The 22,993-nt window shown below is 32.7% G+C and overlaps 3 protein-coding genes across 3 annotated transcripts; 1 reads left to right on the forward strand and 2 right to left on the reverse strand.

Annotated features, from left to right (window-relative positions):
- The first annotated feature begins 897 nt into the window (after nt 1–897).
- On the forward strand, nt 898–5,388 carry LOC102619030 (spliceosome-associated protein 130 A). Its single transcript, XM_006485948.4, has 3 exons — nt 898–4,035; nt 4,274–4,765; nt 5,036–5,388. The coding sequence occupies exons 1-3, from the start codon at nt 1,024–1,026 to the stop codon at nt 5,171–5,173; spliced, it is 3,642 nt and encodes a 1,213-aa protein (XP_006486011.1). The 5' UTR covers nt 898–1,023; the 3' UTR covers nt 5,174–5,388.
- A 117-nt stretch (nt 5,389–5,505) lies between these two features.
- LOC102629608 (caffeoylshikimate esterase-like) lies at nt 5,506–8,396 on the reverse strand. The gene is made up of 8 exons (XM_025100795.2): nt 8,340–8,396; nt 7,114–7,179; nt 6,896–7,022; nt 6,664–6,810; nt 6,444–6,574; nt 6,185–6,322; nt 5,993–6,091; nt 5,506–5,898 (listed from the first exon to the last, which is right to left on the reverse strand). The coding sequence occupies exons 1-8, from the start codon at nt 8,394–8,396 to the stop codon at nt 5,668–5,670; spliced, it is 996 nt and encodes a 331-aa protein (XP_024956563.1). The 3' UTR covers nt 5,506–5,667.
- Nucleotides 8,397–9,507: 1,111 nt separating this feature from the next.
- Nucleotides 9,508–12,823, reverse strand: LOC102618728 (caffeoylshikimate esterase-like). Its single transcript, XM_006485947.4, has 8 exons — nt 12,502–12,823; nt 12,350–12,385; nt 12,113–12,239; nt 11,840–11,986; nt 11,572–11,702; nt 10,326–10,463; nt 10,135–10,233; nt 9,508–10,021 (listed from the first exon to the last, which is right to left on the reverse strand). The coding sequence occupies exons 1-8, from the start codon at nt 12,502–12,504 to the stop codon at nt 9,746–9,748; spliced, it is 957 nt and encodes a 318-aa protein (XP_006486010.1). The 5' UTR covers nt 12,505–12,823; the 3' UTR covers nt 9,508–9,745.
- Between the last annotated feature and the right edge of the window lie 10,170 nt (nt 12,824–22,993).

Below are 22,993 nucleotides of genomic sequence, written 5' to 3' on the forward strand. Positions count from 1 at the left end.
ACAAGCTCCAAGAGAAGATATTCATTTCATTCACCACCATAAGCACCCATTCAACACAATGCCTATAATAATAATTAAGATTAATATTTTCAAATACTAATTCGAAGAAAAATGCCTTTAGTTTTCTTTAGATTATGACTTTAGAATAGGATATAGGCCACATACACACATACACAACTTTGAGCCTTTGGCTATTTGGTAATTTAATTAATGACATTATTTTCTTTATACATTTTTAGATTAAAATTAAACTAAAAATATTTGAAAAAAATATTGCAGGTTTGGTGGATATCCATGCGGGTATCCACCGGATATAAGGTTACTACCAAACCCACCCGCATCCATGTGCGGGTTTTAATTTATAATACTAAACCCACCCGCAACAGGTAAAATTACCCGCAACGGGCGGGTTTTGGCGGGCGGGTTTGGGCGGGTTTGCGGGTACAATTGCCATCCCTAAACCCGCTCGCAACCCACAAAATTATCGGCAATGGGTGGGTTGGCGAGTTGATGAATAATTTTGTCATCCCTATGCACATGTGATAAAAGATTATGGAGAGTTGAATATAGATTCAACTTAGCACTTGATCTAAATTCTTAAGTTGGTTAATTTACTGTAAAAGCAAAATTTTCTTTTTTAATATATTTTCTAAAATAAGATGTAAAAAAAGAAAGATTTAATTTATTAATTTTGAAGCAAAATATTTATTAATTCAATAAGATTAGATTTATTGAATTAATTCTTTGTTTTTTATAATAAATCCAATCTTATTGAATTAATAAATATTTTGCTTCAAAATTAATAAATTAAATCTTTCTTTTGTTTACATCTAAATCTAGTTTGAGAAAATATTGTAGGAAAAAAAAAAGATAAAAGGAAAAAAAAAAAATTTGCGCCCGGCAGTAAATTAACCGACTTGAAGCTTCTTCACTAACCTTCACTCGTTTTCCCACAAAACCCTCTCCTTCTACTCTCAAAACCCTAACCCTAAGCCTAAGCCTAAGCCTAACCCCACCACTACCATGTACCTCTACAGTCTCACCCTCCAGCAACCTACCGGCATAATAGCCGCCATTAACGGCAACTTCTCCGGCACCAAAACCCCCGAAATCGTCGTCGCCCGCGGCAAGGTCCTCGAGCTTCTCCGCCCCGAAAACTCCGGCAGGATCGAAACCCTCGTCTCCACCGAAATCTTTGGCGCTATTCGCTCCCTTGCCCAGTTCCGCCTTACCGGCTCGCAAAAAGACTACATCGTCGTCGGTTCGGACTCGGGTCGGATCGTAATCCTTGAATACAATCCGTCAAAGAATGTCTTCGATAAAATTCATCAAGAGACTTTCGGGAAGTCGGGTTGCCGTCGGATCGTTCCGGGTCAGTACTTGGCCGTTGACCCCAAGGGTCGAGCCGTTATGATTGGTGCTTGTGAAAAGCAAAAATTAGTTTATGTTTTGAATAGAGACACTGCTGCTAGGTTAACAATCTCTTCGCCTTTAGAAGCACATAAATCACACACGATAGTTTATTCAATATGCGGAATTGATTGCGGGTTTGATAACCCTATTTTCGCTGCCATTGAGTTGGATTACTCTGAGGCTGACCAGGATTCTACTGGGCAGGCTGCAAGCGAGGCACAGAAGAATTTGACATTTTATGAGCTAGATTTAGGGCTTAATCATGTTTCCAGGAAATGGTCAGAACCAGTGGATAATGGGGCTAATATGTTAGTTACGGTGCCTGGAGGAGGGGATGGGCCTAGTGGAGTTTTGGTTTGTGCTGAGAATTTTGTTATTTATAAGAATCAGGGTCATCCGGATGTTAGGGCTGTGATTCCTAGACGAGCGGATTTGCCAGCCGAACGTGGGGTTTTGATTGTTTCAGCCGCGACTCATAGGCAGAAAACATTGTTTTTCTTTTTGTTGCAGACTGAGTATGGGGATATATTTAAGGTTACTTTGGAGCATGATAATGAGCATGTTAGTGAGTTGAAGATTAAGTATTTTGATACTATTCCGGTGACTGCATCAATGTGTGTGTTGAAGTCAGGGTATTTGTTTGCTGCTTCTGAGTTTGGGAACCATGCTTTGTATCAGTTTCAAGCAATTGGGGCTGACCCTGATGTAGAGGCCTCATCTTCTACGTTGATGGAGACTGAAGAAGGATTTCAGCCCGTGTTTTTTCAGCCTAGAGGGTTGAAGAATCTTGTGAGGATTGAGCAAGTTGAAAGTCTGATGCCAATAATGGATATGAGGATTGCGAATTTGTTTGAGGAGGAAGCGCCCCAGATATTTACATTATGTGGACGTGGTCCTCGTTCGTCTCTTAGGATACTGAGGCCAGGTTTGGCTGTGAGTGAGATGGCTGTGTCGCAGCTTCCTGGTGTCCCAAGTGCTGTTTGGACTGTGAAAAAGAATGTTAATGATGAGTTTGACGCATACATTGTTGTTTCTTTCAACAATGCCACTCTTGTGCTTTCAATTGGTGAAACTGTTGAAGAAGTTAGTGATAGCGGGTTTCTTGATACCACCCCTTCACTTGCTGTTTCACTAATAGGTGATGACTCTCTGATGCAAGTTCATCCCAGTGGTATTAGGCATATTAGGGAAGATGGTCGTATTAATGAGTGGAGAACTCCAGGAAAGAGGACAATTGTTAAGGTTGGTTCCAATAGACTTCAGGTGGTTATTGCACTGAGTGGAGGGGAGCTTATTTACTTCGAAGTAGATATGACCGGACAACTGTTGGAAGTGGAGAAGCATGAAATGTCTGGAGATGTGGCATGTTTGGATATTGCTTCAGTTCCTGAAGGAAGGAAGAGATCCCGTTTCCTTGCTGTGGGTTCGTATGACAATACAATACGTATCTTATCATTGGATCCTGATGACTGTATGCAGATACTGAGTGTCCAAAGTGTGTCATCACCTCCAGAGTCGCTCCTTTTCCTTGAAGTGCAGGCATCGGTTGGTGGAGAGGATGGTGCTGATCATCCTGCTAGTCTTTTCCTCAATGCTGGTTTGCAGAATGGGGTTCTGTTTAGAACAGTGGTAGATATGGTGACAGGTCAGCTTTCAGATTCGCGTTCCAGATTCTTGGGATTGAGACCCCCAAAGCTCTTTTCTGTTGTTGTGGGAGGCCGGGCTGCGATGCTTTGCTTGTCTAGTCGACCATGGCTTGGTTATATTCATCGAGGACGGTTCCTTTTAACACCTTTATCTTATGAGACTCTTGAATACGCTGCCTCATTTTCATCTGATCAGTGTGTGGAGGGTGTTGTTTCTGTTGCTGGGAATGCATTGAGGGTTTTTACCATTGAGCGACTAGGAGAAACCTTTAATGAAACAGCTCTTCCTTTAAGGTACACACCAAGAAGATTTGTTCTTCAACCTAAGAAGAAATTGATGGTAATTATTGAGACTGATCAAGGAGCACTCACTGCGGAAGAGCGTGAAGCTGCGAAAAAGGAGTGCTTTGAGGCTGCTGGAATGGGGGAAAATGGAAATGGTAATATGGACCAGATGGAGAATGGTGACGATGAGAATAAGTATGATCCCCTCTCCGATGAGCAATATGGTTATCCGAAGGCAGAATCAGACAAGTGGGTTTCTTGCATTAGAGTTCTTGATCCAAGATCAGCTAATACTACTTGCCTACTAGAACTTCAGGACAATGAGGCTGCCTTCAGCATTTGTACTGTGAATTTTCATGATAAGGAGCATGGAACTCTCTTGGCTGTTGGTACAGCTAAGGGACTGCAGTTTTGGCCCAAAAGAAACATTGTTGCTGGTTATATTCATATTTATAGGTTTGTGGAAGAGGGGAAATCCCTTGAACTACTGCACAAGACACAAGTAGAGGGCATTCCTCTTGCTTTATGCCAGTTTCAGGGTAGATTACTTGCTGGAATAGGCCCTGTGCTGAGATTGTATGACTTGGGGAAGAAGAGATTGCTTAGAAAATGTGAGAATAAGCTGTTTCCTAACACTATTGTCTCAATTAACACCTATCGTGATCGAATCTATGTAGGTGACATCCAAGAGGTATGTTTCCTGATTGATTTAAATTCAATTTTTTTTTCCCTCTATATTTCACATTGTTGTATGTTCCATATATGTATACTGTCATGCATGTGGTTTTTGGATGATTCATTTCAATTCCTGTTAATGGATCATCTAATGACTCTGTCTTATGTCGCTTGGTAATGGTCTGCTGACGGTGGTCTACATGTAAATTGAATTGTTCACTGATTCTTTTTTCTTCAACTGCTGTGCCTTGCAGTCATTCCATTTCTGCAAGTATAGACGGGATGAGAATCAACTCTATATTTTTGCTGACGATTCTGTTCCAAGATGGCTCACTGCAGCACATCACATAGATTTTGACACCATGGCCGGTGCCGACAAGTTTGGTAATATCTATTTTGTGCGACTACCACAGGATGTTTCTGATGAGATAGAAGAAGATCCGACTGGTGGGAAGATAAAGTGGGAGCAGGGGAAGCTTAACGGAGCTCCCAACAAGATGGAGGAGATAGTACAGTTTCATGTTGGTGATGTGGTCACATCCTTGCAGAAGGCATCCCTGGTTCCAGGTGGTGGGGAGAGTGTCATTTATGGAACAGTGATGGGTAGCTTGGGAGCTATGCTTGCATTTTCATCCCGTGATGACGTTGACTTCTTTTCTCACCTTGAGATGCATATGAGGCAGGAACATCCACCTTTATGTGGTCGTGATCACATGGCTTACAGATCAGCTTATTTCCCTGTTAAGGTAAACTTTACGGCTTTATCCTCTGATATGAACACATTATTGCTGTTGTAGATTTTGATGATTACATTTGAAATGTTTGGTGTTGCATTCCTTAGTGAATTATTAAGAAGAAATATTTGAAAATGATCTATTCTGTGCCAGCAACGTGCATTTATCCTGGAAATGCTTTAGTTGTGAACTACTGTAAAAAAAAAATGTTATTACATGGTTTATGTGGTATGAATATTTGCTCTCTTGTAAGGTTTCTGATGGTATGAAGTAATTTTGCAGGACGTGATTGATGGGGATCTATGTGAGCAGTTCCCAACCCTGTCTTTAGATTTGCAAAGAAAAATTGCCGATGAATTGGATAGGACTCCTGGAGAGATCCTCAAGAAACTTGAAGAAATCAGAAACAAGATCGTTTGAGAGAAGAAGAAACTATTTGGATGTAGCGTTTATTGTTGTTATTTTATTTGTTGTATATACGGGCAGCAATCTTGTGATTTGCTAAAGTAGGATTTTAGCTTGTATTGTTGAAATTTTTCTGTGTTCCTCTGTACTGCTACTTGGTACTCTTAACTAATGCCGGAACCTGTTCAAGTGTCCTTCCTTGAATGATTACAAATGCTTCAATTCCTTTACGTCTTTCAAAGAGGCAGTCATACTCATCTAATGCATACAAGATTTTATCTAAGAAATAACATTTTTTAAATCATTTTTACGTAAAATTACAACGAATTTCTTAAGGTAGTATCAACTTCAATGTACAAACTTGTAGAGTGTCGATACCCATCTTTGAATCATTCTAATCTAATGATCTCAAAGAAACCATCTCCAATTTTTCCCTAATTAAAATGGGGTGGGGGGGAAGGCCACATAAACTTGACTGTACAAGCAGAAAGAATAGCTAGAGAAGCTCTCTACATTTCTGAATTTCCGGAAGAAACTCTCTTATCTAACCAATTGATAATGTCTCTAAACACAATGTTAATATTCTCTAGTGGCTCTCCATAGAGTAAACCATGCCACATTCCTGGATACAATTTGAGATCCTTATCCTTGCTCGAAGCCACTTCAAACAATTCCTTGCTTGCGCTTTGATCTGTCACCTTGTCTTCCTCTCCATGAAGAACCAAAAACGGCAGCGAAACCTGTAATGTAATTGACCGGAAAAATCAAGAAAGCTTAATGGTAATGTAAAAAACACATGGTATACATGTAATGCAAATGTGTGATGAAACAAACCTCCTGAAGCCTCTTTTCCAGATCCAAGCTAATTCTGAAAAGCTCATAGCCAGTTTTCATCCGAGGTGGCCCTTTGTAGCAATATTTATTTGCTCTAACCTGTTCAGAATTAAGCAAAACAAATTCAAGAATGCATAATCAAACTTAATGATAAAAAAAATGACAACGATTAAAGATGATACATGCATGCACCTGCTCTCTAACGGCAGCCTCTTTAAACGCAATCTCGATGATATCCTGACCTTTGATTGCTTTCCATTTTGGAAGCCACTTGCAAAGGGTGCTCAAAATGCTGATCATAACAGGATGTGGCTTCATGTCATTTGCAATCTGTATATATATTTATAGATGTGAAACAAAATGTAATGCAAATTCTTGATCATCCAATAACATGTATCCTGAGAGCATAAGTTAATGCACGTACATGGCAAGTACGAGAGAGATTACCTACCTTGCACATGGGTGCAGCCAAGATAGCACCACTCCAGTAATCAGGCTTCTTTCTGTGTAAAAGAAGAGCCATTGCTCCTCCCATGGACTCTCCTAACAAGAATTTCATCTTCCCTTTATTTTCTCCCCTCTCTATCAATGCAATACACAAGAAAATTAATAAGAACTTGAAAACTATGTTACAGTAATGAATTTGATTAAATATTGTTAAATTAACTCACCACAAATGCTAGTGAAATGATTGTCATAGTCGTCTACAAGATTATCAAAATTTTCTATATAGGCTTGCAAGCCATCTGATTTTCCATGACCTTCACAATCCATCCCATACACTCCATATCCCACATTTACAAGCCGTGTTGCAGTGCCTGCAGATTAAAATTTTGCACCTATTATAATTAAATTATTGAATTTATTATTATTATTATTAAGTGTAAAGATGTAAATACAGACTGTCCATGGTGATGCTACACTCCATGGCATAGCCATGGCAAATGAAGATCAATGCTTTTGGTTCTTGATTGATTGGAAGCCATCTGCATGTGAAAAGCTTTAATCCCCGCGAGTTTTCGGTAAAATCCTTGAAAAAAAATTAACTTGAATGTTAGTTTAAAAAAAGTTGTAAAACAATCAAAGTAAGAAAAAATTAAATTAATTTGCAGTCTATTTACCTCTTCATATCTGACACTTTCAGTTCTCTCAGCCTGTAAAACATCGAACAAACCAACAATAAGAATCTGAAAATGACATAAACATCAAAGCATTTAATGATTACATTAAAAAATACCATGAAGAGAAGTCCTCAGAATTCTTGTTATATGAATTAAGAAGAGAAAATTGATCATAAATGATCAGGGATCAAGCAGAAGGTGTTCAGAAATTTATTTATATGAGAATGCAAATGGATAAAAATGTGCCTGGATTATCGGAGTCAAAAAGGATGAAAAAAAAAGTTCAAAGAAAGTTATTAACGGTAGTTAATTTTTAAAATGGTTTACAAAATTATCCAAGGCAATGATTTTAGACCCAAATTAGGAAAGAGGTAAAAGTAGAATATATACTGAGAAATTTTATCTCTACTATTATTTATATGAATGATAACGAGAAATATACGGAGTCACATGACTTTTCAAGAGTCTTAAATGGTGTCGTAACCATAATATTATCACCACTTACTGATATATTATTGCATGGTGATATAATGATATAGAGGTGTCGCGTGTTAGCAATATCTAAAACTTGATTGATTTCTTACTTTTCATGAATTGTACATTTATAATAATTTATGATTAAAAAATCAGTTTATCTCTGGTTTACATATAAGTGTAGAAAATAAAAGAAAAATATTCAGACACTCCATTTAGATTAGAACTTAGAAGGCCTTAAAATCTCTCTTAAAATAGAAAAAAGAAGAAATGAACAAAGAAACATAAAGGGTACTCAGTTGTAAATTGTAATAGGAACTTTTAGTAAATTTGTTGCCAACAATTTGACTTCATTTCCCTTTGTTCGCAATTTGCACTAATGAATTTCTAAATGCTATAATTAAGGGTCCATTTGAAATGCTATAATAAGTTAATTTTGGTATTTGGTAAAATTAATAATATAAAATATTTAATTTAGTTATCAATTATTATATGTACACAATAAAAAAATTATATATATGCTTACACATTTTTAAATAAATTTTATTCTAACATTATATCTAATATAATCATTTATATTTTTACAGCAATTTAACAGTGAAATTTACTAAACATTTACGACTATTTTTAAAACTTATAACATTTTTAAAAGTGAATTTTATTAAACGTTTAACTGATTTTTTTCACAATTGATTATTTGTATAGTACAACTAATAGTAACTATTTTAAAAGTTATATATTACTAAACTAACCCCTTTTACCCTTTGTTTTCCCATGATAGGATGGTTTATCCTTGTGGGCGTGACCATTTTCACTTATCATTAACTTCAGTTTTAAGCATCAATTTTGATCCTATTTTGAAAAGTAGAATAAATTGAAATTTGATTAATTGCTTTATTTTGTTTGGTAAAAAAACATAATGATTTGTAATCTTATTTCTTGAACATGAAGTTTCAATAACATTCCATGATCTAGAAGACAATTTTCATATTCAAGCTTCTAAATGAGTGTATATTACCAAACTGGCCCTATTTACCCTTTGTTTTCCGATGATAGGATGGCTTATCCTTGCTAGGCCATTTTCACTTATCATTAACTTCAATTTTAAGCATCAATTTTGATCCCAGTTTGAAAAGTAGAATAAAGTCCAATTTTCTTTTATCCCTAGAACCTGTAATACTTATGCCCATGCCTTAGCAAAGTTTGCTCTAAGGAATTCTTCCACTGATGTCTGGGTTGATACATTTCCAGCTGAAGTGCAGAATGTAATGAATTGTGTTGTTTCCTAAGGAATGAAATGTTTACTTTCTTTTCAAAAAAAAAAAAGAATAAATTGAAATTTGATTAATTGCTTTATTTTGTTTGGTAAAAAAAGATAATGATTTGTAATCTTATTTCTTGAACATGAAGTTTTAATAACATTCCATGATCTAGAAGACAATTTTCATATTCAAGCTTCTAACTAAATGAGTAACAAAGGGAGGTTGTGAGTTCTAAAAGGGGTCTTTATAATTATTTCTAAAACATAAGAGTCTCTATAACTATTTCACTGAACCATTGAGGTGTGGTTATACTTTTCCTTGATACTGCTCATACAATTTTTTTTTTAATGTCATAAAAGTATTGTATACGCATGGTAATATGTGCCAGTATATATTTAATGATGGTATATGATTTTGATCTGATGGACGTGTTTCCAGCTCTCTTTAGAAAGTTGTGAGTCTCACTGCACAACTCTACCCATGAGAACTGGACACGTGGCATGTCACTCACCATAACGATGCCCTTCAGTTCTCTAATTTTACGTTGACAATGTAGTGGAAAGGATCGGAATAAAAAGCCCCCACTGACGAACTTTTGTATGATTTTTGCATTCAATCACAAGATTTCGTCAACATACAAGCATCTAAAGAAGCAACCAACCTCAAACCCATCTTAGTTTTTATTTTCTTTTCTCACTTCAACCCATCCTCCAACCGATAAAGTCTAGAATTCTTCCGATGTATCAACATACATCCATTCAAAACACAGAAAAGCCAGAGCAATGGCACAAGATATACAATTTCTATATCTACATCTCCACTTTCACCTATCATCCAATTGAAACTCAACTGGGCTAGTGAACACATACGATTTCCTTTTGCTTCAATAGTTCAACTCACTTCAGACTTATCAAATCATCATTGTTATGTTTTAGTTCCATCTCTATTCTTGAATTGCCCGTGGCAACCCTCTCATCTAACCAATTCAAAATGTCCCTGAACACAATCTGTGTGTTCTCCTCTGGCTCCCCGTAAAGCAAACCGTGCCACATCCCCTCGTAAAGCTTCATGGTCTTGTCAGAGCTCGATGCCACTTTGAATAATTGAATGCTAACAGCTTTATCCGTCACTTTATCCTCTTCGCCGTGGAGAACTATAAACGGTATTGAAACCTGAGAATGACAGTTAAAAGGATTTAGTAAACATAAATTTTTTTCTTGACCATTAATTCACAACAGTTGTGGATTAAAAGTCACGCTTTCGTGTTAAAAATTTTAGAACATACCTCGTCAAGTCTATTCTCAAGATCCATACTGACCCTCATAAGTTCGTAACCGGTTTTCAATCGGGGACGCCCTTTGTAACAATACGGATTTGCTCTAATCTGTAAATTGACTTAAGATTAATTATTAAACAAAGAATTGTATACAAATTCTAAATTAAAAGAGGTTGTTATTGCTACGATTATTTCTTTACCTCTTTTCTTTTCTCAGGTAATTTAAATGCAACATCAACGATATCTTGACTCGGGATGATTTTCCAAGTTGGAATAAATTTGCAAAGCTTGGTGAGGACAGAGATAACAAGAGGATGTGGCTTCACATTTTCAGCAATCTGCACGTAAATAATGTGACATTAATTAAATTCAAGTAAACACTCTGTTTTTGTTTTTTAAATAACATGAAATCTGAGGGCAGAACTAAATTAAATTACACGTGTCCAAATGATCCCATTCTTGACCCAGCTTTTGAGCAAGATCATATGCATAAAAGTCGATTTGTAGCTGTTTAAATTTGAATGGCCCAGATAAAAGTCAGAGGTGTGAGCTTGATTAAGAAGGAAGCTAACTGCTACTTTACATGTCACTGAAGCTCTGGTACTAAAATAACTAGTCAATGTATTGATACATAATAAGATGAACTGGTTAATAATATAAAAAAAAAAATCTAAAGTAAAGATGACAAAAAAGTATATATAGAATGAATACAATATGGTACAGCTTTCCATTGAAAACCTCAAATTTTTCGTTGCTGGCCCCAAATTTTTATTTCTAATGAACTTGGGATATATTATATAAATATGCAAAAATTTTAAAGTCGTCAACGAAAAATTTGGAAGTGTATAATAAACAGCTCGAGGCTTTTCCCAGACAGTGAGAGACGTTATTGTAAATATTCTTTAAGAATTATTATTCAAATTACATATACATCTATTTTTTAAACTTGTGAATGCCAATTGTCTTATATTTATTTGCTTCATCAGCTATTAGAAACTATTTCATATCTTCAAATTAAAAAAAACACTATAAAGAGTAGAAGAATTTTTTTGCATAACAACTCTGAAGAATAATTTATTTTTCTATATAGTCTAGTAGAAAATGATAAAAAAAAAAACAAAAACATGGGGCTCACTCAGTCACTCACCTACCCACTAAGCTAAAAGATTGTGCCATTTTTTAAACAGGCGCTGTTTATTTTCCCAAGAAAATTTCCAGTTTAAAAAAAAAAAGTGAAGACCAGAGAGAGAAAGTAAATAGGGTGCACTGGATCCAACTTTCCAGGACCCCATATTTTTTTTCCAGGCTACCAAACAAACGTGCACCACACATCAAAGAGAATCAAACAAACAAAAAGAAGATGAACAAAATAATAGGCGCACACAGAAGCTGCTTCAATAAGAAACACACACTTGGACTTGACAATAATTAATAATTAGTACTTGCCTTACACATAGGAGCCACCAATACCGCACCATCAAAATAATCTGGCTTTTTCCTGTGTAACAGGAGAACCATTGCTCCCCCCATTGACTCTCCCAGTAAATATCTCATTTTTTCCTTATTCTCTTCCTTTTCTGAAGAAACAGATACAAACAAAATAAATAAAGTCCAAAAAAAAAAAAATTATGTTCATGAATAAACTGAGGAGGTATTTGAAGAATTTTAGATGTGCCCTTTAGTTAAAAAGATGATAGGATTGGATTTTAATTACCACAGATGCTTGTAAAATGATTCAAGCAATCATCAACAAGATCATCAAAGTTGTTGATGTAACCACTCAACCCAGCTGACTTTCCATGGCCTTGATAATCAATTCCGTAACATGCATAGCCTTCATTAGCTAGCCTAATAGCGGTACCTGATGAATTTTTTTTTCCCCACAATTAAATGACACTTGTTAACTAGCATTCATAATCAAGTTTACAGAAGGATAATTAAGTTGATTAATTAAATTTTGACAAAGTCAAAATAAATATATACTTACTGTTCATTCCGATGCTGCACTCCATTGCATAGCCATGGCATATGAAAATCAAAGCCTTTGGTTCTTGGTTCTGCGGAATCCAGCTACATGTAAAGAGCTTTACTCCTCGAGAATTCAAGATAAATTCCTGTAAAAGTAAAAAAAAAATTAAAATTATAAATTAGCCAAACTAAAGGGTTATATAAATAAATTAAAAAATCAATCTAATTCTGTAAAAACAAAAATGAGGACACCAACCTCATCATATTTGATATTGTGATCAATTTCAGAAGCCTGTAAATACATATTCAAAACCCAGAAAGAAAAGTATTAGAGACCGTTAAACTTATAAATAAATAAAAAATGAAAAACAAACAAGAATAAAGAATAGAGAAAGAAGATGAACAAACCATTGAAGGACAGCAGATATAAACCAGACACAGAGATTTTTTAAATCTCCAGATGATATTAAAAAAAAAACAGAAACTGGGTCGTTGTTTCTTTTCCTTTCGAATTTTTTAAATTTCTGATAGAATTATAGAGAAGGAAGAAGAAAGGGAGAAAAAGCTGAGTTGTTAAAGAAATAAAAGATGGTAGCAAAGAATTTCAAAATCGAAACTGAGTCTGCAGAGGAAAGTTGGAAAAAAGAAAGAGAAGGTTGCTACGAAATAGGAAAGAGGAATGAAATCTGATGAGAAAATTCCGCTAGTGTATGGATTCTTATAATAACAGGGAAGGGAAACGTTAGCACACTTTGATAACTTTGTACATTTATTATGTCAAATAATAATAAGGTTTGATGACACTTTTACCCAACTTAATATTTTTTATTAGATAAATTATCATTTTATTACTAACGTTATTCTAACATATCATGTCAGTACCATGATTTGTCGAAAAATGCATTTTACTACCAAACATTTACTTCATTATCAATCCACTACTATTTCGTTAAGAAAACATTAATGTTTAACAGAAATTGAGTTAAAAGTCAATTTTACTCCCAAGAATTTAAAAGATAATTTTACCCGTTGTAATTTAAGTATTATATGTCAGAATAACTTTGGTAATAAAATGATAATTTCACTAAAAATTTGGTAGTAAAATGATAATTTATCTATCAAATTAACAGATAATTTTACTCTTACAACTGAAAATGTCTTTGATGCCCTTATGACATTAGTAAGACACCAACAAATTTTTAACGTTCTTAACGGAATAATAGTGAATTGATAACGATGCAAATGTTTGATAGTAAAATATATTTTTCGATAAATTATGGTACTGACATGATATGTCAGTCGGTAGTAAAATGATAATATCTTTTTTTATTAGTTTTATCGCTTGTGTCTCTTTATATTACCAATCATCCACATATATTTTTATTCAGTAAAATATCAGATTATGAGAGAATTTTAATCCAATACGTAAACACGTAAAGGAAAATTTAGACGTTCAGCTTAATAACCCCAAAAAAAAAAAATTGATATAAAAATTTGCTGGTTAACTGGCCGGTGCTGTTCATGTGCTCAGCATTGCTGCAACCCCACTTGAAATTTAAAGGCCAATGGGATAATTCAGATTAATTAGCTTGTTGATCAAGTTCAAAATTCGTTAAATCATATTGATTAAATTAATATTGTTTGTTAATTTTATAATAAGATCTGTCAAATCCTGAGAGGATATGTGAAGGAAGGGACATATAACTAATTTCGATAGTCAATTTGTTATATTGTATTTCGGCATGTCTATTTCATGCTGAGTTCATGCTTTCTAATATATAATTATGTAAAGTGGACTTTTTGATATCCCACTACATTAATGACTCTCTCAATTTGATGAACTTGGTCAATGATTGTTACATAGGCATTGATAGTATATTATTTATTTATTATTTATTGATTATTTTTTAACACATATTGAATAAATCTAATTTTAAATGAGATAAAATCTTAAACGTAACTATTACATCAGAAGTATCTTATTTTTTTTAATACTTTAAAATACCTAGCCGTTCATTTGAACAAATCTAACAATTTAGAGAGTGAAGGTATCGCTTTGAAAACAAACTTACATTTATATTTAAAAACAAAAAAAAAAAAAACAAAACAAGGACATGGCCACATGGGAAAGGAAAGAATATTAGAGAAGTTAAGAAATCAAATAAGATTAAGTTGGATTATTCTCCTCATAAATTGATTATTTTTAAATCACCTTCCTTACTTTTAAAAATTTAGAGTTACTCTTATTTTTTATTTAAGAGATAAGAGAAAAATAGGGGTGAGTTGATAATATATTTTTTTAATGTTCTTAACAAAATTGATAATTCTTAACAAAAATAAAGGATAAAGTAAAGTTTTCAAAAATAAAAAATTATTTAAAAATAATCAATTCACAAGATAATTCAAAATTAACCCATAAAAGAATCTACAAGAAACAAAAGTTTTCTTAAGAATTCCTCTTCCAATTGTGTGACTGATAATAGAATAAAGTTTATTATTCGCGAAGCAATTACAATTCATATATATTTGCCACATGTTCCATCAGAATTATTATTTTTTTCTCCGAATGGATCACATTTTTTTAATCACTTTATTAATTACCAATTAGTGAGTGTGGTTTTTGAAAATAAAATTGAAGTTTTCAATTCCAATAACCAAATTTAGCATATATTAGTGTAATAAGGATAAATTAATTAAGTACACAGCTTTTACAAAAACGAGCGTGAAAAACGTGTAAAAGAAATTGGGAAGTGACTGGCGATACGATTTTCAATCTGAAGCGCGTTAAATCAATTTGAGACGGCAGCTTTGACCAAACTCTTTGTTTGCCTTTTTTTTTTTAAATGAAGTAATTTCACGGGCAGCCGCTGCTCCTTTTACTTCTTCGTCAATTTGTCGTATATTAAAAATCTACAGTCAATTGATAATCTAGAAGCAATAATAATAAATAGTAAACTTTACTCATCCTTTCTGCAAAATAAACCAAACCAAAGAATGGGGAAGATCTTGACCTGATTGATTTTTTAGAACCGAAGAATAATGGTATGTTTGGAATTGAGATTATGCAGCTGTAACTTAAAATTTATAGTACTAAAGTATTTGACAAATAATAACTATTGTAACTTTCAAGATATCTTTATATGATTTTTTACTTGTACGATGAAAAATAGTATATTTTTATTAATTTATTATTAAAAAATTATATTCATTATATAATATTAATTTTTGTTTTATAATTACACTTATAGCTTTTCTTTTCACAGTTTAAACTATGACATCTCAATTCCAAACAAACTCTAAGTTGGTCTCCGCACTAAATTTTCTCATCTCCGCTGTTACCCATCAATTAATGGATCTTGTTATCTTATATAATAATATAAGATATATAACTTTTGTACAATCGTTTGATAAAAATCCAACCGCTGTGAAAATATAAGATATCAAAATCTTGTTTTTTCCACAGCAATTAGATTTTCATCCAATAATTGTGAAAAAATTATGTATCTTACATTATTATGTAAGGTAACTAAAACCTCAATTAATATATCTTTTTTTTCACTCTAAACTACTGTGTATGTCATATATCGATCAATCAATGTCAAGGGAATGAGATTAAAGTCAATGAAATTTTATCAAGTTTCTAATTTTCGCACTGCCTAGCTAATACCTACCCCGTCATATTTTTGAAACAACTAAATCGTGGAAACATTTAATTATTGTAGCATCTCAATATGAAATATTATTTCATGTGTTTCATAGGAAATTGACAAAAATTATTTATTATTGATTGCAAGTTCTCAGTAGGTACTTGTCTAGGCAGGCTTCCAAATTAGGGATGGCAATGGGGAGGGGAGGGGAGGGCACCAACATCTCCGGACCCATCCCCGATGTTCTGCATATGTCCCTATCCCCTTCACATCTCCGTCATAATTGCTTCAGGGTATTCCGTCTCCTCCCCAAATAATAATAGGGATCCCCGATCCCCGAATAACTGATATTTTTTTTTAGTTTTCAAACTTAATTTAATCATATTAACCTAAAAATATATAAAATAAAATAAAAATGATCATGAATGGGCCTTATGTTTCATTCTACTCCTTCAAACTTTTGGTATATATAATATTCAAATAATGATTTTCAAAACAAAATTCAAATAATGTGATTTTTATACAATATTGACATGATTGTTGTCCATGAGTAATGATACTTGCTGATCACCTATATGACGCAATAAAGCTGCATGTGTGGATGCTAGTTGACGTTGCGATGAGTTAGGCTACTCGCCCACTGACAATGCAACGTGCTACTAGGCTATGATAAGATGAAGACGAGTTGGGTGCTTAGTAGTTAGTACTGCACGAATAATTTGGAAAGGAGAAGCAAAACTGTAAGAAAGTGATTTAGAGTTTGATTTGTGAGTTATGAGCTTGTGGGCTTTTGGTTGTAGTTAAGTTTAAATTATATTAAACATTTTATATTAACTAATATTTATATTATTTGTATAAATATTTTGATATTTTTTATTTACACAAATATTCAATATTTTACAATTTAAAATTTATTATTTATTGACTAATAATTCTAAAAAAATAAAAAATTAAAATAGAGAAATGGGAAAATGGAGAGGGGATGGGGATTCCACCACATCCCCATCCCTTCCCTGAATAAGTAATTGGGTAAAAATCGTCCACGTCCCTTTCCCGAATAAGCAATTAGACATAAAATCATCCTCATATCCTTCCCAAATAAGAAAACTCCCCAAGGCTCCTGTCCCCATGGAAATTTCTGCCATCCATGTCCAAAATCATTAGGCCACGCAAACAGAGCATATAAGTGTCCGTGGGTTGATGGACTTATCATCAACATTGTCTTCATCTCTCACGGCCAAAATTGATCAATTCATGGCCAGCATTAATTTGCGTGGGCAGGGGCCTATATATGGGGGAAACTTTTTACATCCTTTTTATTATATTTTGTCTTCTTGTCATGATTTGATTGCTTGATTTCTGTTGTAAATTTCTTCTCACAAAACTACATGGGAAATTTCCTACCCTTAAATAAATTAACATTTTGCACCGCGCACTAAAAAAAATAACGTGTTGCACTGTGTCTCTAATTCCATTAATTTTTCAGTTATTTCTAACGGTTCCATCTAACTTTTGATTGAATGATAAAAATGACCCTCTATATAAAAAAAATAAAATTTTTAGCTCATTTAATTTTTTTAAAGGTTTTTATTTCAATTGCAATAAAAAAAATTTCTTGTTACATGTACATTGTCACCACTATTATTTTTCCTTTAATTTTTCAGATTTTTATTTCAATTGCAATAAAGAGAATTCCCATTAAAATTAATTTAAGGAATAAACTTCTAATTTTATCCCTTCACCGTTAAACTTAACTGAGAAAATAACAAAATTGAGGACGCGGTGCAACAAGTCAAACTTTTTGAGAACGCGGTACAAAATGTCAATTTATTTGGGGTGGGTTAAAAATTACCCAAACTACATGGAGCGGGACACTCGCTTCATGGAAAACAAGTAATTTGAATCTTATTATATGGGTAGCTAACGTGTGGTTTCTTTTACTTATATTATCCATTGGATTCATTATGTTTTAAATGCCAAAACCTTTGATTATTATTAATTATTAACATTATTTTAAATTAACTAGAGCTTTCACAGGATTAAAAGAGCAATATTGATAAACGATTAAATTCATTGCGTCGAGGGGAAAAATCCTTGACAAATAGATCAATTCCAAATCCAATTAGAGCTTTCGTCTGCGTATGCACTTGTTCTTAGTTAATAAAGCCAATTTTAGAGGGGAATTATGAGCTAACTCATTGCATAATCTATGAATACGTACTTATCTAATAATCTATTATTAATTTTTGTTTATGGTTAATTTTCGTTTCTTTTTTTTTTTCACATACTTTTTATATTAACAACCGATCAACAGTGTTGTATTTTTTTTCCCTACACAAGACCAGAATACAAGTAGTTAATGTATACGCCAAATTTCACTTCTCTCGAAAAGAGACAACCAGGATTTAAGGTTACTCACATTCAATTTCAAGTGTCACCACTTGTGGGTGATGTAACCTTTTTTTTTTTGGCAGCCCAACTTTGACCCAAAAAATCAATAGCTGCATTATCACTCATTTCATTCGAGTTCAAAAATGCATTTTATCCTCCAATTATGAAAAAAATAATCAAAATTACTTAAATCAAGATGAGATTCGAGTACCAATGGGCCTTTGGTCCAGTGAGAGAATCCTTGCACTTAGAATAATGAGTGCAAGGGTTCGAGCCTTCATAAAAGCATTTATGGGGCTTATTTACAATCTTTCCTCAATTATCAAATAATTGAGTGGAGCCAGTCTATTCCTCACGAAATGTGAGTAGAGTGGACATCCCTCGAATATTTGAGAGGGTTTGAAGGAGTACATGCCACGAAGAAGGTCCCAATTGTAGAATCTGTTTGTAAGTATTACAATACATGCCACGAAAAAGGTCCCAATTGTAGAATCTGTTTGTAAATATTAATTATAATACCTACAGTCATGTATAACAGTATTCAAAAAAAAAAAAAAGATGAGTTCCTAACAATCGGGCATGCAAATTTCTCTTCAAATGAGCCTTTTTATAAAAGAATTGAAAAATCGAATCAAATGAGTGGCACTAAAATCGTTCTATAACTATATAATGGGAAATGAAGATTTAAACACTCTTTGAATCTTTTAAAGATTGTATAATATTACAATAGATTTATCTATTTTTATACTTTTTTTTAATTTATTTGATCAAGAAAGTACACGTCATGGAAAAATCCGGATTCATTTTGTTTTTTCAACCCATAATCTTATTTCATTTAAATGATGTTAAAATTCATGATATTATTTGTCAACATCGCCCCAAAGCCGACGTTGCTCAAAAGCGACCTAAAAGTCTAGAACGCCATTGTTGATATGGATTGAAAGCTTGAAAGGAGCTAGCAACCTGTGAAGACTTTGTTAAATTGTGTACAAATAAACTGTTATTGGCGAATAAAATATACAGTCAGTGCAAACGAAAAATCTAATTCATGAGTCAAAATTATTAAACTCATTGAACCTGTCATTTGTTTGTCTTTGTTCAAACGGACACCATTAATCCGTCACTTGTGGTTGGGGATAATAAATTTAAAGCGTCGCAACTTGACTGGGCGACGTAACCTCTGATACATGCACGGGTGCAATAACAAAACCCAATTGGATAAGAGCAAAGGAGGATACTAGCACAAATCATCATCTTTGTGGCTGCATACAGTACTCATCCATCTATATATATTTATTCCACTCTCTCCTTACAAGGCCATTGAAGTTGAAAAACAATTTGGGGGAAAAAAAATATACATTGATGGTAAATATCATAGTGTGTAGTATGATATTGTAAGATAGAATAACACAAGTTATTAACATTGGAAATCAGTAGTTACTTTTCAATTAAGAATAATACCATCACATTGATGATGAGATGAAGTATTTGTTTTTGTAATAAATGGTAATAAACAGAAATTGGGAGGGTTATTAGTGCTTTAGTGAGAAAAAAAATAATTTGTTTTTAATATTTGAAAGTATTTCCACAAATTATATGTATTGATGAAAGAGGTTAAGATAGATTTTTTATTATAAATTATTACCACGAACATTTATGACTAACCCTTGTTTGAAAAGTATTAATCGACAAACATAATGCTTTATATAATTATTTTTAGATATAAGCGCCCTTCAGTTTTTGAAATGAAGTTTTACAATATTGTAAAAAAATTTTACAATAGTATAAATTATTGAAAAATAAAAAACGTAAAAAAATTTTATAACGTTGTAAAATTCCGAATCTAAATTTTAAAAGATATGGATCGACAACATTACGAAGTGGGGTGACTATGATTTTGGTAACTAGTTTGGAAAAATGGATAATGGAGCATAGGAAAAAATCATAAACCAAGTAGATAATGGAGCATAGGAAAAAATCATAAACCAAGTATTTTAATAAGTGAAAATCTAATTCTTTATTGTTAATAATTACCAACCATATGGAATTATTGCTGATTGTTGTTAGTCAAAATATATGCGCTAGCTAAAATTCACATTCAAGGTCCTTCGATATTTCTAGGAGATTCCTCCTTTTTCTTCTTCTAGAAAGAGATGTATATTTCTTGCTCGACTGCGACCCGCACAACAATCGTTAATGATGAATGTGAAGTATTCGTTTACGGGCCAAAATGTTACAAAAATTAATTTTAAGACGACATTAAATTGTAAAGTGTTTGAAATTGAGGGATGATATGTAAACTTTCAAAGTTGAAGGGGGTTGGAAGAAATTTTATGTACTAATCGTTTTTTTGGTGATAAAATTTACGGAAACATAGTTAAATTTGAAATTCTACTAAAAACTTTTGGCTGTCGTTGAGTTGGATTAATTTTACGGCGGAGCACTGATGATGACCATCAAATCATAATGGTAAGTATAAATTTAATAATTATTTATATGATCGTGCGGTCATCATCAATGTTCCACCGTAAAGTTGATCCAATTTAACTGGATCCAAAACTTTTTACGTCCAACTGGACTAAAAAGCATAGTATGTAAACTCAACTAAAATTTGAGATCTCAGACCAAATGATATCGCTAGCTTTCATTGGCACGAGCATGCTATTCTATTTTGTATGATTCAGACACTCAAAAGACTTCTTATTGTATATTATAAAAAAAATTAAAAGAAATAGTTGATATATACATATATTTCTTCATATAGAAATCAAAGCAAATTTAGTAAAATAAATTAGATAAGGTTCCTTTTTTTTTTAATTATATCTTTGTGTGTGTGGGTGTGTATAATATAGTCTTTAAATAGTTTTATTGTGTGGCCGTGGTTATGTCTACGTGACAGTAATCAACGGTGGGTTGGGTAAGGGTCAGACTTGATTTGACGATGATTGCTTGAAGCAAGAGTAATATATAATATTTGACACCCTCAAATTATCTCACTTGTCTTATGTTTTTTAATTTATCTTAATATTTTTTAGAATTATCCTTATTAAAATTTAAAATTTTTTATTTTATTTTATTTATTCTCTCTGTCCCCCTCTTTTGCTAGCATAACAATTACCCCAGTACCTATTTTTGTTGACAACAAGTTCATTATTACTACCACAACCACCTATCTTCTTTACTATTATTCTATCACCTTGAACAACATATGATGAGTTTTAATATTGGATTTTAAAATTTTATGAACCGCTTGTTAGCGATGATATTGATTTTAATTTTGTGTGATAATCTAAGATTTTATTAAATTTCAATTTGAAATTTGATCCAAATTGTGAACCAATCTATATATATATATATAAAGCTGGGACTAGAAGAGCTGATGTGGCATCACCATTCCTCATCTTTTTATATTTTCTATTATCTAAAATATCTAAAATATTGGTGGATATTCTTTGTACATGTTTCTTCCTCTTTCTATTTAAATCCAACAATATGTAACCATTAATAATAATTAATTATAAGTCTTTTGAAACATTCATTTATTTTATTATGCTAGCAATTAAACTTTAGTGGCTTGAAATACATCAATTAATTAATATAAGAAGAGAGGTTCTTTCATCTTCCCTCAACAATGTCACTAGGGTCTAATTTTAATGTCATAATCTCATATTTAATTATGCAACCTTTTGTTGAGTGCCTTTTGGCTCCTTCAAATTTTATTATGCTAGCAATTAAACTTTAGTGGCTTAAAATACATCAACTAATTAATATAGGCAGAAAAGTTCTTTCATCTTCCCTCAACCTCATATTTTTATATCCTCTATTATCTAAAATATTTAAAATACTTGTGGATATTCTTTGTACATGTTTCTTCCTCTTTCTATTTAAATCCAACAATATATAACCATTAATAATAATTAATTAAAAGTATTTTGAAACATTCATTTATTTTATTATGCTAGCAATTAAACTTTAGTGGCTTAAAATATATCAATTAATTAACATATGAAGAGAGGTTCATCTTCCCTCAACAATGCCACTAGGGCCTAATTTCAATGTCATAATCCCATATTTAATTATACAACATTTTATTTAGTGCCTTTTGGCTTCTTCAAACTCTCTAAACACTAAATATTTAAGATTTATTATGTTTATGTTATTTATTTATTTAATCAACATCCTCTTTAGAAAAATACTTGTATTTTTATTGTTTGATTTATTTGAATTTTTGGTATTGTGTGTTTCATGGAATACTCTTTTCTTCATGAGTTCAATTAATTAACATAGGAAGAGCGGTTTTTTCATCTTCCCCTCAAGAATGCCACTAGGTCCTAATTTTAATGTCATAATCTCATATTTAATTATGCAACATTTTGTTGAGTGCATTTTGGCTTCTTCAAGCTCTCTAAACATTAAATATTTAACATTTGTTATGTTTAGGTTTTATTTATTTATTTAATCAACATCCTCTTTAGAAAAATACTTGTATTTTTATTGTTTGATTTATTTGAATTCTTGGTATTGTGTGCTTTATGGAGTATTATTTTCCTCATGAGTTGAACAATAATAAAGATAGTTGGATGATAAGGGTTAGGCTTTGTAGGATGTGGGAGTCTACTAATACTAAAAAGAATGGAGAATTGATTAGTGTTGACATGATTTTTATTGATGAAAAGGTTGTATAAAAAATTCATTCTTCCATTGTTTTCTCTCATTTTTTCCCAATTGTTTCACACTTAATGTAGTATGTGTTTTTTTTTTTTTTTGTAGGAAAATCTAATGCATGCAACAATTAGGAAAAATTTAGTGACAATGTTTAAGCACATGTTGAGTGAGGGTTCTTTGTACAATATCAAGAATTT

The sequence above is a fragment of the Citrus sinensis genome, chromosome 4 (assembly GCF_022201045.2).
Source record: "Citrus sinensis cultivar Valencia sweet orange chromosome 4, DVS_A1.0, whole genome shotgun sequence".
Classification (NCBI taxonomy): Eukaryota; Viridiplantae; Streptophyta; class Magnoliopsida; order Sapindales; family Rutaceae; genus Citrus; species Citrus sinensis.

Bases quoted from the DNA above. Each gene is read 5' to 3' on its own strand.
- LOC102619030 (XM_006485948.4), top strand. From the start codon at position 1,024: ATGTACCTCTACAGTCTCACCCTCCAGCAACCTACCGGCATAATAGCC. The intron at 4,036-4,273 runs GTATGTTTCCTG...TGTGCCTTGCAG, and splicing joins ATGTAGGTGACATCCAAGAG to TCATTCCATTTCTGCAAGTA. The intron at 4,766-5,035 runs GTAAACTTTACG...GTAATTTTGCAG, and splicing joins CAGCTTATTTCCCTGTTAAG to GACGTGATTGATGGGGATCT.
- LOC102629608 (XM_025100795.2), bottom strand. From the start codon at position 8,396: ATGGTCACGCCCACAAGGATAAACCATCCTATCATGGGAAAACAAAGG. The intron at 7,180-8,339 runs GTTAGTTTAGTA...TGTCATTTTCAG, and splicing joins GAAAACAAAGGGTAAAAGGG to ATTCTTATTGTTGGTTTGTT. The intron at 6,323-6,443 runs GTAGGTAATCTC...ATATATATACAG, and splicing joins TGGCTGCACCCATGTGCAAG to ATTGCAAATGACATGAAGCC.
- LOC102618728 (XM_006485947.4), bottom strand. The intron at 12,240-12,349 runs GTTGGTGTCCTC...TTACTTTTACAG, and splicing joins ACAATATCAAATATGATGAG to GAATTTATCTTGAATTCTCG. The intron at 10,234-10,325 runs GTAAAGAAATAA...GTCAATTTACAG, and splicing joins TACCTGAGAAAAGAAAAGAG to ATTAGAGCAAATCCGTATTG.